The sequence below is a fragment of the Hipposideros armiger genome, unplaced genomic scaffold (assembly GCF_001890085.2).
Source record: "Hipposideros armiger isolate ML-2016 unplaced genomic scaffold, ASM189008v1 scaffold_294, whole genome shotgun sequence".
Taxonomy (NCBI): Eukaryota; Metazoa; Chordata; class Mammalia; order Chiroptera; family Hipposideridae; genus Hipposideros; species Hipposideros armiger.
The window spans coordinates 455635-472966 of NW_017731644.1; the positions used below are offsets into that span (position 1 = coordinate 455635).

General features: G+C 39.4%; 2 protein-coding genes across 6 annotated transcripts in view; one reads left to right on the forward strand and one right to left on the reverse strand.

Annotated features, from left to right (window-relative positions):
- SAXO1 (stabilizer of axonemal microtubules 1) overlaps nucleotides 1-8553 on the forward strand; it is a 119936-nt gene extending 111383 nt beyond the window's left edge. For 2 of the 3 annotated variants that reach the window (XR_002125828.1, XR_002125826.1), the window contains 2 exons: nucleotides 483-558; nucleotides 1568-1652. The gene's annotated coding sequence lies outside the window, so the exon portion shown is untranslated. Of the gene's footprint in view, nucleotides 1-482; nucleotides 559-1567; nucleotides 1653-8482 lie in introns of those variants that run through there. The other variant, XR_002125827.1, reaches the window with a different exon arrangement.
- ADAMTSL1 (ADAMTS like 1) overlaps nucleotides 1-17332 on the reverse strand; it is a 909537-nt gene that overhangs the window by 47123 nt on the left and 845082 nt on the right. For all 3 annotated transcript variants that reach the window (XM_019659072.1, XM_019659074.1, XM_019659073.1), the window contains one exon: nucleotides 16657-16791. In XM_019659072.1, the coding sequence (XP_019514617.1) occupies nucleotides 16657-16791 (135 nt within the window). The remainder of the gene's footprint in view (nucleotides 1-16656; nucleotides 16792-17332) is intronic.

The following is a 17332-nucleotide window of genomic DNA, read 5'->3' on the forward strand; positions in this document are numbered from 1 at the left end:
ATATAATTGAATATATATACAGTCACGGGACATGGAGTATAGTGTGGGAGTGGAGTCAAGGGAATTGTAATAGATATGTATGATATTGGGGGGTGAAGTGGGGCGGCGGATTGGGGGAGGGGGGTTATCACTTGAGGGGTAAAAAGTATAACTATTGAACTGTGTTGTACAGCTGAAACTAATTAAAAAATGTTTATTTCACAATAAAAAACAAAACAAAAAAAACCAATGCAATCTATATTCCAGTGTGTAGCAAAGAGGAACAAGTAAGGAAGCTGCTCTTGGCTAGAAAGGGGGGCTTCACAAGTGGCCCAGACATTCCCTTGAGACTTTGCCTCCTCCTTGGGGAGGTCACAGAAATGCTACTTTTGCTGTCACCCTTGCTTCTAATTCCAGGAATATGACAACAACTAAGTTCTGTAGAGTGCTTTAGAGTTACAAAATGTTTTTACATATTTACTCTCATTTAATTCTAAAATCAGTCCTCAGAGACCGGTGATCAACCCATTTTACTCATGAGAAAGGAAGACTCATAAAGGATACGGGACGTGACCACAGGTCAGCTCATTTCAAAGTTCATGCTTTTTTCATCCTTTTATGTGTAGTTCAGAAGTGGGCAAAAGCCTTTTCCTTTTTATTGCTGAATTTATCTGAGATAGCCTGGAATTGTCAAAGGGAACTTGACTAAAAACTATGTTAAATTAACCAGCACATACATAGCAGAAATATAAACAGCATGAAATTGGTAAATAAATGAAAAGGTAGGTTGAGGGACATCTCAGTCTAGCTTCTTTATCCCTGCCTCCAGGACCAGGATCCCAAGGACATTCTTTTGTTCCCCCAGATTTACTGAGATACAATCAACATATAACATTGTCTAAGTTTAAGGTGTGCATGTGTGTTGACTTGATACATTTATGTATTGCAAAATGATCACCACCTCCATCACCTCACATATTTAACATTCTTTTTTGTGGTGAGAACATTTAAGATTCACATGCTTAGAAACTTTCAACTATATAATATAGTATCCTAAGGGCACTTTTGAGTTTCGCTGCTTCCTCCACTTCAAGAAGGGGAGGGCTGGGGCAAGAGTATGTACTGCCAAGATAATAACGATCAACATTAACTGAGCACTTACTATGTGCCAGGGCACCATTCTAAGCACTTTACACATATTACCTCATTTACTCCTTTCAAAACCCCTAAAGATATGTACAGTTATTATCTCCATTTTACAATCACAGGCCCAGAGAACTTCCAGAACTTGCCCAAGGTCATGCAGCTGTTAGCATATGGTAAAAAACCAGGCCTTATGGCTCCAGAGCCGACACTTCCAACACTGTGTTATACAAGCTCTAATGTGCTCGGGAAGGGCCCCAACAGACAGCATGAAACTTAATAGATGGATAGATGGGAATAGAATTTTCAGTAGAGGACTCAAACCTGGTCTTGTATTAGAAATTCACAGAGCAGCCATTCAGTACTCTCTTTTTATTCTCCCTCCGCATCTATTTATACTTCTTTCTCACTGTTCCTTCTGTGTTGATGTTTTCTCTCTAACTAGATAAGAAGTTCCTTGATGTCAGAGGACACACCTCTTCTCTGCTCCTACTCAGAACTTGGCCTAGAATGAACCCTTTAATAAAGCACCGATTTCCTGAACAATTTTTCTGTCCGTAATTTACACTCACTATGGCAAGAAGTTCTGATCTTATAAGGAAGGACTTACGGCAGACCACAGTAGAGAAAAGAATGGATTTCTTGGTTTGTAGATTCAACAGGGAAGTAAGAAATAGAGGCAGAAAATTAACATATATCAGCATCCATTTTGTACCAAACACAAAACTGGGCAAGTTGCATATAATATCTCATTCGACTCTGAGTGTAATTAATTCTGTAAGATAAGCATTATTGCTATGGTCTGCGTGTTAGTGTCTCTCCCCAATTCATATGTTGAAATCCCGATGCCCAGTGTGATGGTATTAGGACATGGGGCCTTTGGGAAGTAGTTAGGTCATAATGACGGAGTCCTCACCAATAGGTTATTGTTCCTGTCAAAGAGACCCCACAGGGATCCCTAGCCCTTTCCAACTCGTGAGGACACAGCAAGAAGGTGCTGGCCACTAACTAATGAGGAAGAGGGCCGCCACCAAAATGCAACCGTGCAGGCTCCGCGATCGTGCACTTCCAGCCTCCAGAACCGTGAGAAGTAAGTTTCTGTTGTTTATAAGCTCCTCACTCTGTGGCACTTGTTACAGCCCGAACAGACTGAAACAATTATTTACAAATGAGAAGGCAGATGCTGAAGGTTTAGATACGGGTCTTCTAATTGAGATACTCTACCCCTGTCCTCTCTACACAGTGGGCTGGGAACTGAGGCAGGAGGGCTTGAGGTCATGATTCCGTGTTTCCTTCCACCAGCCGCCTCTGGGCCCTGGGAACTGCTGGAAAACTGCCTCTAGCACCACACAGACACAAGGAAGCGCAGAACCAGACCGGATATTTTCAGGAGCTGGTGCTGGGTTGAGGAAGGATTTATTAGGAAAAGTGTAGAGTTCTTCATTTTCCCACTGATGGACTTTCAATACCTGTCTATTTCAGGGACATCCAGCTCATTCACGTCATTCCTGTTAGACATGGTGGGGAGAACAGATGGGCCTGGGAATTGTGTCCTGGTGCCAGGAAAGGGCAGGGACAAGTGTGAGTGAGTTTCTCAAGGTCCCTCTTTCCTATTTGGAGGCTTAAAATAAACCCATGCCTGGATGCTTGCTGTGGCTTGGAACAGTGGCTAGGCAGGGAGATTTACAGCCTTGCTTTCTGTGTCCAACTATTTCAAATGTCACTTATGCTCTGATGTCTTTGTAAATTTATAGACGTTCACTCCAGTCCAAAGAACCACTGTACTCCTTCCTGTGGCTTCCTCATAAATGCCCTCTAAATACTGACTTTGTTTTATACTACATGTACTTTAGAGCTTCCTGCAATCTCTATGGGGTCTCTAGTCTCTACTTTGGATTCTATTAAAAAAAACAACAACAAAAAAAAACCGGTGTATAAACATGTGCCACAAACAACCACAAAATGCTGACCTCTCTTCTTAAGAGCAAAGCATATTCTCTTTGTGGGCCAAGCTATAGGAAATCAAAAGCATTGTCCTTGTGACATAAAACCTCGGGCATCTAATATAAAGGAGGAAACAGATGTCAACTCCTGTCTCTTTGTAAAGGGTCAGGATAAAGTCCTTTTCTTTCCCTCTCCTCATGAAACACGCTAGCCCTCTCCTACACTATTTTTTTGCTTTTCCTCTGCATTGCTTTCTTTGCACGCCTGCAGTTTCTGATGGGGTGGGGCCCCAGGGTGGATTCATTTTTACCTAACCTTTGACCATCAGAATTTGCTGTTCCACCAGCTATCTTTAGAGAGGAAGTAGTGATGAACTTAGTCTTCCGAGCTATCATATGAAAAGCGGCTTCCTAACAGATGTGGCCCAGGGTGCTCACTGACTGTTGCTGTGTGAATTTCCTCATAATTGGGTTCAGGAAGTATCTGATCCATTCTGTACCAGGATCATCAGGAAGTGTGCAGGGTGGGGTGACGGTGGAAGTTTGTGGAACAGATGATAAAGCTACAATTGTAATAGAAATAAGAGATGGAAATGACTCAAGAGGCCTTTCCAGCCAAGGCCTCACTTACCTAGCCCTGTTTGGAATCACCTGAGAATATTGATATTTCCCTCAGGACCTGGAACCTAGCTGGGAGACACGACACATATGGGAAATATCCCTAATAATACAAGGCGTGATAGGTTACGTGTCACATCCGTGGTCTAGAGCAGGGCTTGACAGACTATGGCCTGAGCGTTTCTGTAAATAAAGTTATTGGATCACTGCCACACCCATTTGTGTACTTATTGTCTATGGCTGCTTTACAACTGCAGAATCAAGTTGTTGCAACAGAAACCTTGCATCCAATGCCTAAAGAATTTCCTACCTGGCCTTTTACAGAAAAAGGGCACCCAAGTCTGGTCTAGAGTGGGTGGGTATCTCGGGGGTTCAGCAGGGAGAGATCACTACAGGCAGGACCACTGCCAGAAGACTTCACAGAAGGGCTTGAACAATGTCTTGAAGACTTTTAGGGTTTATTGAGAGAGGATGGGGTGGGAGAGGGTATTCCAGGCAAGGGAAGGGTGAAGGCTATGGCAATTACCAGGAGAAAGTTTGATTGGAATGGAGGGGTTATTTGAACAGGAATAGACGGAAGGGTGGAGGCACCGGCTAGGTCTGAATAGCAACAAGCCTTGAATGCCAGGCTAAAGTCCTCTAAATGATACAATGTACCTTTGCCCATACCAGCCTCTACATGGATAGTAGGGGATGGGAAGGTGACTTTTAAAGTCCACTCAAGCACTAAGAATCAGTGTTTAAAAGCACCAACGCCTAGCTCCACCCCAGTATCTTGTCTCCATTGCCCAGTGCCTTCATTCTGACCAGCAAATTTCTCACCTAGATTAGGTTTCCTATTCTCCAGTCTTGCACCTTTCAAATCCAATTACTATACTGATGACAGAATAATCTTTTAAAAGGGTAACTCTGATCATAATAATCCTGTTTAAAAGTATTTGTAGGTGCCTCCCCCCTCACCCCCGCCACCATCAACAAAGCCAACAAAGCAGCATTCATAACAAAATCCAAACTCCTACAGGATATAAGACTCATCATGATCTGGCACCTATTTTACAGGCACATTTCTACTTCTACCTCTCACCGAACTGTCTTGCATACATTCTGGGACTGGTTTTGCCTTCCTTCCTTCTTCCCCCCACCCAAGACAAGTGCCTCCTAAATGCATGTTGGATTGGTCTCAGGTGGAACATTGTTTTTTGTTTTTTTTTAAAAAAAAACCCTCAGCAGGTGACTCTATTGTGCAGTTGGGAACCTTTTCCTAGATGAAGGAAATAGCCAGGAACATGCCTTGCAGAAGCCTAGCTCAGGGCCAGGTAGATGCAGGTGCCCAACACGTGTGAGGCAAATGAAGTCAGCAATATTGACTTGTCCCAGAGCCAGCCTGATAAGCCTGTTTTACTAGAGTCGGCTACATCACATTCAGTTGGCCACACGGTTTCCAATAAAAGAAATCACTTCTGCCTGCCCTTACCTAATCCTGGAAAAGTGCATGATACTCAGTGCAATATGGAGTGTGTTTATAAATTTGGGCATTTATAGATTTTTCTCTGTCTGTTATTTTAACACGACCATGTACAAGGCCTTACACAGTTTGCCCTCAGGTTTGTTACCTCTCTGATCTTCTCTCCCACAGACACCCCCGATGATCTCTCTCACTACACTGGCCCCTTTGTTGTCCCCTGAACACACAAAGCTTGTCCCTACCTCAGGGACTCCATGCTGGCTCTCCCTCTGCTCCAGATGCTCTTCTCTTCTTTTCCTCCAGACATGGCAAGTCTCAGGAGTTCACATTCAAGTCTTGTCTCAAGTATTGCCTTCTCAGTGAGCCCTCTCCTGACCATCTCTGTAATTGAAAACTGCACCCTCTTTCCCACACAGAGACTATCCATCCTCTTATTCTGCTTTATTTTTTCTCCATAGCATTTATCACCTTCTAACATACTGTGCCATTTACTTCATTATTCTTACTTTTCTATTTCCTCTGCTACAATGGAAGCTGCACGACAGAAGGGATTTTATCTATTTTGTTCTCTGCTGCATCCCCAGTACCTTCAATGGTGCTCAGAACATAGACAGAATTCACAAAGTATGTGTCTATTGCAGAGGTCAGTAAACTTTTGAGACAGAAGAGCCAATCCTCACAACAATTTAAAAATTATTTGAGAGCCGTAAAACAAATGAAAGCACCATTAGGTGAATAATATCCTTTAAAAATTTTATAAATGAAACTATGATAGTTTTATTTTCATTTTCAATTTTACTTCAGAGCCACATGTACGTACCCAAAGAGCCGCATGTGGCTTGTGAGCCGCAGTTTGCCGACCCCTGGTGTATTGCACCAGTGCTCAGAATGCTTTTACTTATCCTTCAAGACTGAGCTCGAACAGCTCCTCTGTGAAACCTCCCTGATTTCCCTCCCCTTTGACAGAGAAAGGAGTCCTCCCTCCTCTGTTCCCTTTTGCAACTCTTTAGAGCGTTCTCATGCATTACTGACTTTTCTGTCTCTCCTACTACTTCTGACCTTCTCCAAGGCTGGGAGCGGGCACAGGACTTAGCATCTAGTGGAGACTGAACAGGTGTACATTAAGGAAATGAGCCAGAATTTAGCAATAGAAGCTTTGGGCTATTCTCCTTATAACTACACTTTTTTGAGTTGCACACCTAGGCAGGTAGTTCTCCATTTTATTCTAACATCTTGACTTGAGTGGTCTGAAATGGGTCATTATTACATAGGCGGTACACAAGTTTCAATGAGAAAAGCCTAAAAATATCTGATGCTTTTGAGCCCCTACTGGTTATATGCAGTATCTTTCCCTTCCCACATTAATCTATTTCCCAAGTCCTGTCAATGTACTTCCTACATATCCCTGAACTCATTCACTTCTTTTCATGGCCTCTGGCTCTCTAGCCTAAGCCACAGTTATCTCTTACCTGAAATACTGCAACCACTTCCTAAATGGTGTATTCTATCTAGTCTCTTCCCCGAGAATCCATCCTTTATGCATCAGTCACAATAAGCTTTTAGAAACACAGATCAGATGATGTCTACTTCCTGCTTTTAAACCATTCAAAAACTTCCCACTGCACTTAGCACGAAGTGCAAACGTCTCAGCATGGCTTACACAGTGCTGGAAGTTGGCTCTCCTTTGGAATATCTTCTCTTCATTTGGATAAATTCCAGCCACTCTCCCAATCTCAGTTCACATACCCTCTCCTCAGAAAAATCTTGCCCGAAGTTCAGACCAGGGGTGGTATCTTGCCACTTGACCTCAATGCACCCAGTTCTTCCTCTTTTTATCACTGTCTTCTTATTTGAATTACTTTCCCCACCATACTCAACATGCCCCTACTAGAATTCAAACTGAACAAGAGCAGGTGCATTAAACTGTTCTGCTCATTACTATAGCCTCAGTATTTGGTATGGTGTCTAGTGCATAGTAAATACTCAATAATTTTTTCTTGAATGAATGAATGAGGGGCTAGGTTTATTTATCTTATTTACTGTATATCTCTTGTCCTAGCACAGTGCCTGGCACATAATAGGCAGTCAACAAATACTTGCTGAATGCATAAATTGATCTGTCTTTGATATTGCATCTTAGGCCTTTTACCAAAGCTTTCAACTTTAAACGTTGAAATTTTCTACTATTTTCTGATATACCCTCCTACCTCGAGGGGTTTATATGTGAACAACAACTGTAAGTGCCACCTGAGATTCCAGACCTGGGTCATCTTTACTCCAGCCACAGCTTGCTCACTAGCGTGGTATGATTTCTAGGAGCAGCCCAGCCACCACTTCAACGTTGGAGAAAGAAATAAATTTTCACCTTTTAGCATGAGATTTGAGGTCAACAAAAGCATCATTGCTCTTACAGACATTTGAGACTGCATCACATGCCAGCTAGGCTCTGTAATTCTCAGCATTTCCAATGAGGGGAGAAGAAAATGTGCAAGTTGCCTGTCTCAGGTGGCCAGAAGGAAAATGCCACCATCTGACTGTCCTCACCGCCTGGCTTCTCCAGGGCCAGAAGGGCTCTGAGAAGTGGAGCTGTGACATGAGCAGAGCCCCGGGGAGCATGTCGATGCCACTGAGAGGCAACTGTGTGTGTTGGCTGTGACCCTCAAGCCCCAGGCTGGGGCCAGGGGCCAGGCATAATGACTTCTTTCATGGAAAATCTTTACTCTGCAAACTCTGGCTTAAAGGCCTGAATCTCTCTCTCCTCTCAGTAAATCACAAGACATGAGAAAATGCTGCGCAGTTTGGCTCTCTGTGGGGCTAGCATGACATGAGTTTCTGGCAGAGATGTCATGAAGAGTTCCTCTGACGGGGGTCATTGGAGCTTGTTCACTCACAAAGAGTTTGTGACTAAACATAGGAGATGGACCAAACCTTATCTTTACAAGTATATTCTCCAAGGCATTCTAGCAGGTTCTGGACCTAAATAAGATATGCTGAGAAAAGGTACCGAACTACTTCTCTTAAGCCACCAAATACAATTACAGTAATACCTTGGTTTGCAAGCATAATTCATTCCGGAAACAAACTACTCGCATTGCAAGACATCACTCATTTACCAAGTTAAAATGTATTGGAAATGCTTGCTCGTTTTGCAGAACACTTGCAAACCCAGTTACTCACAATCCAAGGTTTTACTGTACATATTTGGTTACTAGAGGCTCCTGATGTCATCTAATTTTGACCAAAATCCAGGGCTTTTATTATATAGATTTTATCTTTTTCCTAACTTTCATGAGGAAGATCACTCCTGTAAATTATGTGTGTTTGTTTCTTTCAGGCTCTTTTACTTCATGGAGAAAGTCTAACCCAATGACAGGATCAAGGACAGAGTGACACAGTGGAAAGTGTGGTCCTCCTGGGAAACAGGAGATGTGTGATCACCACTATAGACCTTGGTATCCTTTCTATATAACGAGGTGGACAGATGAGATCAGTGGTTGGCAAACATTTTCTGTAAAGGGCCAATAGAAAATATTTTAGGCTTGTGGGCAATGTGGTTTCTGTTGCAAGCACTCAACTCTACCATTATGGTGTGAAAGAAGTCACAGACAATACACAGGTAAATAAATGGGTGTGGCTATAAATCTTTGCAAAAACAAGTGGGGACCTAGAAATGGGTCATAGTTTGCCAATCCCAGAGACATAATCTCTTAAAAGCGTCTATGTCAGCGGTTCTCAACCTGTGGGTCGCGACCCCTTTGGGGGTCGAATGACCCTTTCACAGGGGTTGCCTAAGACCATCGGAAAACACATATTTTCGATGGTCTTAGGAACCGAGACACCGCTCTATCCATCTCCAGGCGGGTCTGCCCACATGCAGATACGCCCACATACGAGTACCCAGAGTGATGACATCATTGCGCCAAATACAGGTGTATGTGACAGGGTTGGTGCCATAATGTACTTATGTGGACCAGTCACACATGTGTAGAGAGCAGCTACTGTGTAGAAAGCAGCTGCTGTGTTGAAAGCAGCAGTATTGGAGGTAAAATGACACTTTATGAATTATAAATATTTCACAATATATAATTACATTGTTTTTGTGATTAATCACTATACTTTAATTATGTTCAATTTGTAACAATGAAAGTACATCCTGCATATAAGATATTTACATTACAATTCATAACAGTAGCAAAATTACAGTTATAGAGTAGCAACAAAAATAATTTTATGGTTGGGGGGTCACCACAACATGAGGAACTGTATTAAGGGGTCACGGCCTTAGGAAGGTTGAGACCCACTGGTCTATGTAATAATTCTAGAACATGATTATCAAATTTGGGTTCCAGTTTGGTCTAGGAAAATATTTAAAACATATATGTCATATACAGAGATTGCCAAAAAATGTATACACATTTTAAGAAAGGAAAAATCTATTAAAATTGTAACACTCAATATATACCAACAAAAGATGAACACAAGTCACGTTTGAACTTTTGCTATTACAAGAGGTATTTTAAGTGGTTACCATTAGCGTCCAGACACTTCTGATTATGATGAACTACTGCTTGAGCAATGTTGACCATCTCTTAAAATGTGTATACATTTTTTTGGCAACCCCGGTATATGTGTGTGTGTACATATATATGCATACACACATATACATATACATACACATATCTCACATACACCGGGGGTGCCAAAAAATGTATACACGTGACTTGTATTCATCTTTTGTTATTGGTATATATTGAGTATTGCAATTTTAATAGAGTTTTTCCCTTTCTTAAAACATGTATACATTTTTTGGGCATCCCTCTGTATATGCACAACAGTTTCTGGAGTAACAAAGACAATTTACCCTCTCATATGACACAATAAAAAAATAAATCAAATATATAAAGCAATGGTTTTCAAGAGACTGGATGTTAGGCAATGCACAGTGATCCCTGAGAGATGGGAAACAAAACAAGGTAAGCCTATGACTGCCACAGCTCAGTGCCTGAGAGAGTTTTCAGACTCTAGCACACAGAAACCCAGGTGGAACCCTGTGGATTCCCTGAGTGGAGGAGAGGGAACTGAAAGCACAAGGAGACCAAGGCACCTAGAGTTAACAGTTCAGAGTAGCAGAGAGGAGAGAACTTCTGGCAGGGGGGTGGGGTGGGGGAGGTGAGGGAAGGGTAGAAAGAGTGAGAAAGATTGAGAATGAATGAATGAATTCCAGAAATCTGCAGAAGATCCCCCTTGAGTATTCAGCAGAATGCAGATCAGTGCATGCATGTGAAGAACTACTTGAGGCAGGAAAAAGGAAAATAACTAGAGGTACCAGTTTCCAGTGTATACAGCATAAGAAATAGTACCTGTTTCTATCAGCCAGACTGGAACACCTCATGATTTATAGCACAATGGGTAGAATGTGGTAGTGGTTAAAGAGACAACTATTGGGTCGTTGGGAAAGTCATGATGCATTCTTGCATTGAAAAACATAGAAAAGTACGTCATGACTTTCCCAATGACCCAATATATCATTGAAATAGAATAGAGAGTTTAGAAATATACCTACATATATAAGGGCAACTGATTTTTCATACAGGTGCAAAGGCAATTCAGTGGAGAAAGAATAATCTGTTCAACAAATGGTGGCAGAAAAAGCTGGGTATCCATCTGCATAAAAATGAACTTCAATATATACCTCACACTACATATAAAAACTAACTCAAAATAAACCTAAAACTATAAAACTCCTAGAAGATAACATGGGAGAAAAACTTTGAGACCTTGGAGTAGGCAAAGATTTCCTAAATACAACAGCAAAAGAACCGACTATAAAATAAAATATTAATAAGTAGAACTTCATCAAAATTAAAATCTGCTCCTTGAAAGATACAAGAGAGTGAAAATATAGCTACTGACTGGAACAAAATATTTGCAAATTTATGTATCTGATAAAAGACTTGTATTCAAAAAAATATAAACACCTATCCAAACTCAGTAATAAGTAAAAAAACAAACAATTAAAAAAAAAGGGCAAAAAATTAAATAGACGCTTCACTGAAGAAGAAATCAGGATGGCAAATAAGCACATGAAAAGATGCTCAACCCTATTAGCTTTTAGGAAAATGCAAATGAGAAACCACTACACACCTAATGGAATGTCTAAAATTAAAAAGACTGACTATAGCAAGTGTTGGAGAGGATGTGGTAAAACTAGAACTGTAAGACACTGCTGGTGGGAATGTAAAGTAGTACAACCACTTCGGAAAGCAGTTTGGCTGTTTCCTAAAATGTTAAACATACACCTACCATATGATCCAGCCATTTCACTTTTAGGTGTTTAACCGAGAGAATTGAAAGCTTGTGTCTATATAAAGTCAAGTACATGAATACATACAGCAGCTTCATTTGTAATTACCAGAAAGAGGAGATGACCATTCTGTCCTACAACAGGTGAGAGATTAAATGCACTGTAGTATGCATATATCTATACGATGGAACACCAATCAACAATAAAAGAAATGTACTATTGATGCATGTTTCTTATTTAAGAAGAAAAAAATAAAAAAAAGTATGAATAAGAAAATATAGAAAAGAAAAAAAATTCTTACTGATAAAGGCAAACAGTTAAAGCAGTGGATCAACCAACTATAAAGCTAGTAAAAAGGTTAAAAGTCAAAAGTAGGAAGATCATGTTTAATTAAAACAATAAATTAAAGGATACACACACACACACAAGAAGTAAAAAATAATGACAAAAATAAATAGAATGTGAGTAAAAATTGTAGTGATTTTAGAATGTGTTCAAATTTAAGTGAACATAAACTTAAAATAGACTGCTATAAACATAGCTTGGTATACAGGGAGCATATGGTAGACATGGACCAAAAATCTACAAGATACATACAAGAAATAAAGAGAAAGGAATCCAAATACTATATCATAGAAAGTTGTCAACATACAATAGAAGAGAGCAAAAGAATGAGAAAGGAATAGAAAAGAACTACAAAAACAATCAGAAACAATTAATAAAATGGCAATAACAACATACCTTGGAATAATTACTTTAAATGTGAATGGACTAAATGCTCCAATTAAAAGAGCGTGGTTGAACGCAAACCCCCCCCCCCAAAACCCCAAAAAACCAAACATACATAATGCTGCCTCCAAGAGATACACTTCATATCGAAAGACACATAGACTGAAAGCAAAGGGATGGAAAAAGAGATGTAATGCAAATGGTAACAAAAACAAAAAAGCTGGTATAGCAGTACTTATATCAGACAAAATAGAATTTAAAACAAGGGTTGTAACGAGACAAATTAGAGCATTTCATAAGGACAAAAAGATCATTCCAACATGAGGACTTAACTCTTGTAAACATCTATACACCCAACATACGAGTACCTAAATATATAAAGCAAATATTGATGGACGTAAAGTGAGAGGTGGACAGTTAGTCATCGTAGGAGATTTAACACCACTATTGACATAAATGGATAGATCTTCCAGAAAGAAAATCAACAAAGAAATAGTGGCCTTAAGTGACACATTAGATCAGATGGACTTAATTGATATTGTTAGGACATTTTACCCAAAAGCAGCAGAATATACATTTTTCAGAAGTATGCATAGAACTATCCTTTTCCAGGATAGACCACAAAATAAATCTCAAAAAATTTAAAAAGACTGAAATCGTATGAAGCATCTCCTCAGATCACAATGGTATGAAACTAGAAATCAGTTACAAGAAAACTGAAAAACACACAAACACATGGAGGCTAAATAATATACTACTAAACAATGACTGGATTAGAAATGAAATCAAGGAATAATTCACAAGATACCTTGAGACAAATAAAAATGAAAACACAACCATCCAAAATCTATGGGACACAGCCAAACCAGTTCTAAGAGGGAACTTCATAGCAATAAAGGCCTACCTCAAGAAACAAGAAAAATCTCAAACACTCTAACCTTATACCTAAATGAACTAGGAAAAGAAAAACAAACAATGCCCGAAGTGAATTGAAGAAAGAAAATAATAAGGATCAGGGCAGCAATAAATGAAATAGAGAAAAAAAAAACCAACCATAGAAAAAAAATCAATGAAAACAAGAGCTGGTTCTTTGAAAAGATAAATGAAATCTATACACCTTGAGCCAGACTCATCAAGCAAAAAAGAGGGCCCAAAGAAATAAAATCAGAAATGAAAAAGAAGTGACAACCCACACTCCAGAAATACAAAGGATCATAAGAAAATACTATGAATAATGATATCCAGCAAATTGGAAAACCTGGAAGCAATAGATAAAGTTTTAGTAACATACAATCTTCCAAGACTGAATCAGAAAGGAACAGAGAACATGACAGACTGATAACTACTAATGAAATAGAATCAGTAATAAAAACTCCCAACAAACAAAAGCCCTGGATGAGATGGCTTCACAGGTGAATTTTACCACACAGTAAATGAAGAATTAATACCTATCCTTCTCAAATTATTCCAAAAAACTGAAGAGGAGGGAAGGCACCTAAACTAATTTTACAGGGCCAGCATTACCTTGATACCAAAACCAGACAAATACACTACGGAAAAAAAAAAAGAGAAAATTATAGGCCAATATCCCCAATTAACATACATGCAAAAATCTTCAACAAAATATTAGCAAACCGAATTCAGCAATACATTATAAAGATTATACACCATGATAAAGTGGGATTTATTCCTGGGATTCAAGGATGGTTCAATATCTGAAAATCAATTAACATGATGTAACACATAAACAAAATGAGGGATAAATATCATATGATCATATCATTAGATGTAGAAAAAGCCTTGAACAAAACCCAACATCCATTTATGATTAAAACTCTCAGCAAAATGGGGACAGACAGAACATATCTCAACATAATAAAGATTATAGATGACAAAACCATAAATAACATCATACTCAATGGTGAAAAGCTGAAAGCTTTTTCTTTAAGATCAGGAACAAGACAAAGATGTCCATTTTCACCACTTTTATTCAATGTAATATTGGAAGTCCTAGCCACAGTAATCAGAAAATGAAAAGAAATAAAAGCCATCCAAATTGGAAAGAAGTATAATACAACTATAATTATTTGCAGATGATATGATACTATACAGAGAGAATCTGAAAGATTCCACCAAAATTAGAACTAATAAATAAATAAAGTAATGTAGCAGGATACAGAATTCATGTTGAGAAATAGTTCATTATTGGTGTATAAAATTGCAACCTATCAAAAGAGAAATTAAGAGAATAATCCCATTTACAACTGCATCAAAAATAATAAAATACCTAGGAATAAATTTAACCAAGGAGTTAAAAACTTATATACTGTACTTAGAAAATTATAAGACATTGAAGAAAGAAATTGAACAAGATACAAATAAATGGAAGCATATACCTTGCTCATGGCTAGGAAGAATTAACATCATTAAAATGTGCATACTACCCAAAGCAATCTATAGATTTAATGCAATCCACATCAAAATACCAATGGTATTTTTCACAGAACTAGAACAAATAATCCTAAAATTTATATGGAACCACTAAAGACTCCAAACAGCCAAAACCATCTTGAAAAAGAAGAAGAAAGTTGGAGATATCATGCTATCTGATACCAAACTGTACTACAAAACTATATTAATCAAAACAGAATAGTACTGGTATCAAAACAGACACATAGATCAATGGAACAGAATAGAGAGCCCAGAAATAAACCCATACCTACATGGTCAATTAATCTACGACAAAGGAGACAAGAATATACAATGGGGTAAAGACAGTCTCCTTAATAAATGGTGCTGGACAAACTGGACAGATAGAAGGAAAAGAATGAAATTGGATCACTTTCTTACATCATATACAAGAATACTCAAAATGAATTAAAGACTTAAATGTAAGACCTGAAACCATAAAACTCCTAGAGGAAGACATAGTCAGTAAACTATTTGACATCTCTTTTAGCAATATTTTCTTGGATATGTATCTCTGGGCCAGGGAAACAAAAGAAAAAAAAATAAACAAATGAGATTATATCAAGCTAAAGAATTTTTTCACAGGAAAGAAACCATCAACAAAACAAAAAGGCAACTTACTGAATGGGAGACGATATTTGCTAATGATATATCCAATAAGGTGTTAATAATACACAATCTGTACATCCTGCTAGTGACTGAGCTCTGGTTAATAGTTGTGGCAATTTCTTACAGTGATGAATCTATTTACAATGCACACATTTAATTTAGAACAAGTTTACCTTTTATAAGCCAAAGAAAACATGCAGTTTGAAATTACTATGAATTCTGATCAACATCATGTGGAAAAACTCAACGCCAAGTTTATATATAAAAAACAGAATAGCGCTACTCATTAATATATCTGTGTCTTAGTTTTACCCAGATCAAACATAGAGAAATCAGAAGCTTCTTCCGTATGCCCATATGCTATGAGCATTTGTTACTAATTTCAGATGATAATGAAAATTGAAGGTAATCTTTCTGTGCTATAATCCTAAAGATATCAGTCTCTGTGGCCATGTTGATAAGTCGTCGCCAGTATGACTGGGAACTCATTGCCCCCTGGACCTTGCTAGTTGGTGGGGAGGAGAGTAGAGAAACTTTTAACTTGGAACCAAAGGAATAATTCAAGCTGCCATTACCAACATTTGGGACCACATAGAGTTAGCGTGAAGGTTTTCTCAATTTTTGTTAGGCCTTTAATGGAATAAGAATTCTTCTCCTCCATCTTGACCATCTCCAGAGGTCACGTTGGGAATGCAGAGGTTCCTCTGGCATCTCCATGATTCTAGTGTGAGGGCCCCAAGACTTGGATGCCCTTGTCCAACTTTCAACTACCAGGGGCACCAGCCATCCGGGCATTAACTTGGTGACTGTTCCCAATGACAGATGCCAGAGAAGTTGTACCTGAAGTTATTTAAACATTTGCTTTTGAAGAGTTTGTCTGGGTTGGGTTTAGACCCTATCTACAGAAGGCTGGCTTAAATATTTAAAATTCTCTGGCTTTTGGGGGATGCTGATAATTCAGCTTTCTCCTTGAAAGCTGATTATAGCCCTAGTTTATTTGGAAGGGCGTCATGGGGGAATACTGGGGTATGGTTGGCAAGAAGAGAGGAGACACAGGAGCTGTTCTTTACAGCTCTGTTCTTTATTCATTGTTCAGTGAGTCAGTCTGATTGAGAGGATCAGGACTGTGAATCAGCCTAAGAGGATTCAGGAAGGAGCCACGTTGGAATCTAGACAAGCTACAGTCCAGACTAAGAATTGCACTCACCTCATATGGAAAGTCAGCCAAGTTTCCACTGGTGAGTCTGGATTCTGTAGGCAATTTAGTGATTTCCTGTTGGCCACCCCCCACCCCCACCCCCCCACTGCTGCCTCCTTCCCACCTGCAAGCAGTCACCCATCCATAAATCTTGTCCAGCCCTGGATTTCTGCCCAATGTTCCAGAGGGTTGGACTCACCAAGGAGAGCGGAATTCCCAGGATCCAGGACCAGCTGTGTTCCCAGGGGAGACGTCAGCACCGAAGGAAAGTTCGGTCCAGTGGCTGAAAGCAAGGCTCTGATGTCTTCCAACTGCGTGGGAACTTGGGGAGGGTCTGTGAGAAGGCAGATGGTGAATCAGGCAGGTTAAAGCACAAAGGCTGCACTAAGGGCAGAAAGAGAGGTGAGCATGCATGAAGTGTGTCTGTGCATAAGGCAGGCATTACTCTTGTTGCCTTTTTAACATCATTTTTCCTATAGAGAAGGCGTGCCTATCAAGGTGAGTCTGAATTTCAAACTTAGCATTTGATACCTGAAACAATAAGGTCAGTAATGAGAATCAGGCATGCTGATTTCAGGAGTTCCTTACTAACGACACTTTATTCCACATTTACTGGGTCCCTGTAAATGTGTAGGTAAATTAAACCATATTATAAAGAAACTGGAAAAAAAAAAGCCTTCAGCCTTTACTAAATGCCAAGTCCTATGCTAAATAATTTGTATTTCCTTTTTCATTTATAACATCCTTTAGAGCAGTGATTCTCAACCTTCCTAATGCTGCGACCCCTTAATACAGTTCCTCATGTTGTGGTGACCCCCAACCATAAAATTATTTTCGTTGCTACTCTACAACTGTAATTTTGCTACTGTTATGAA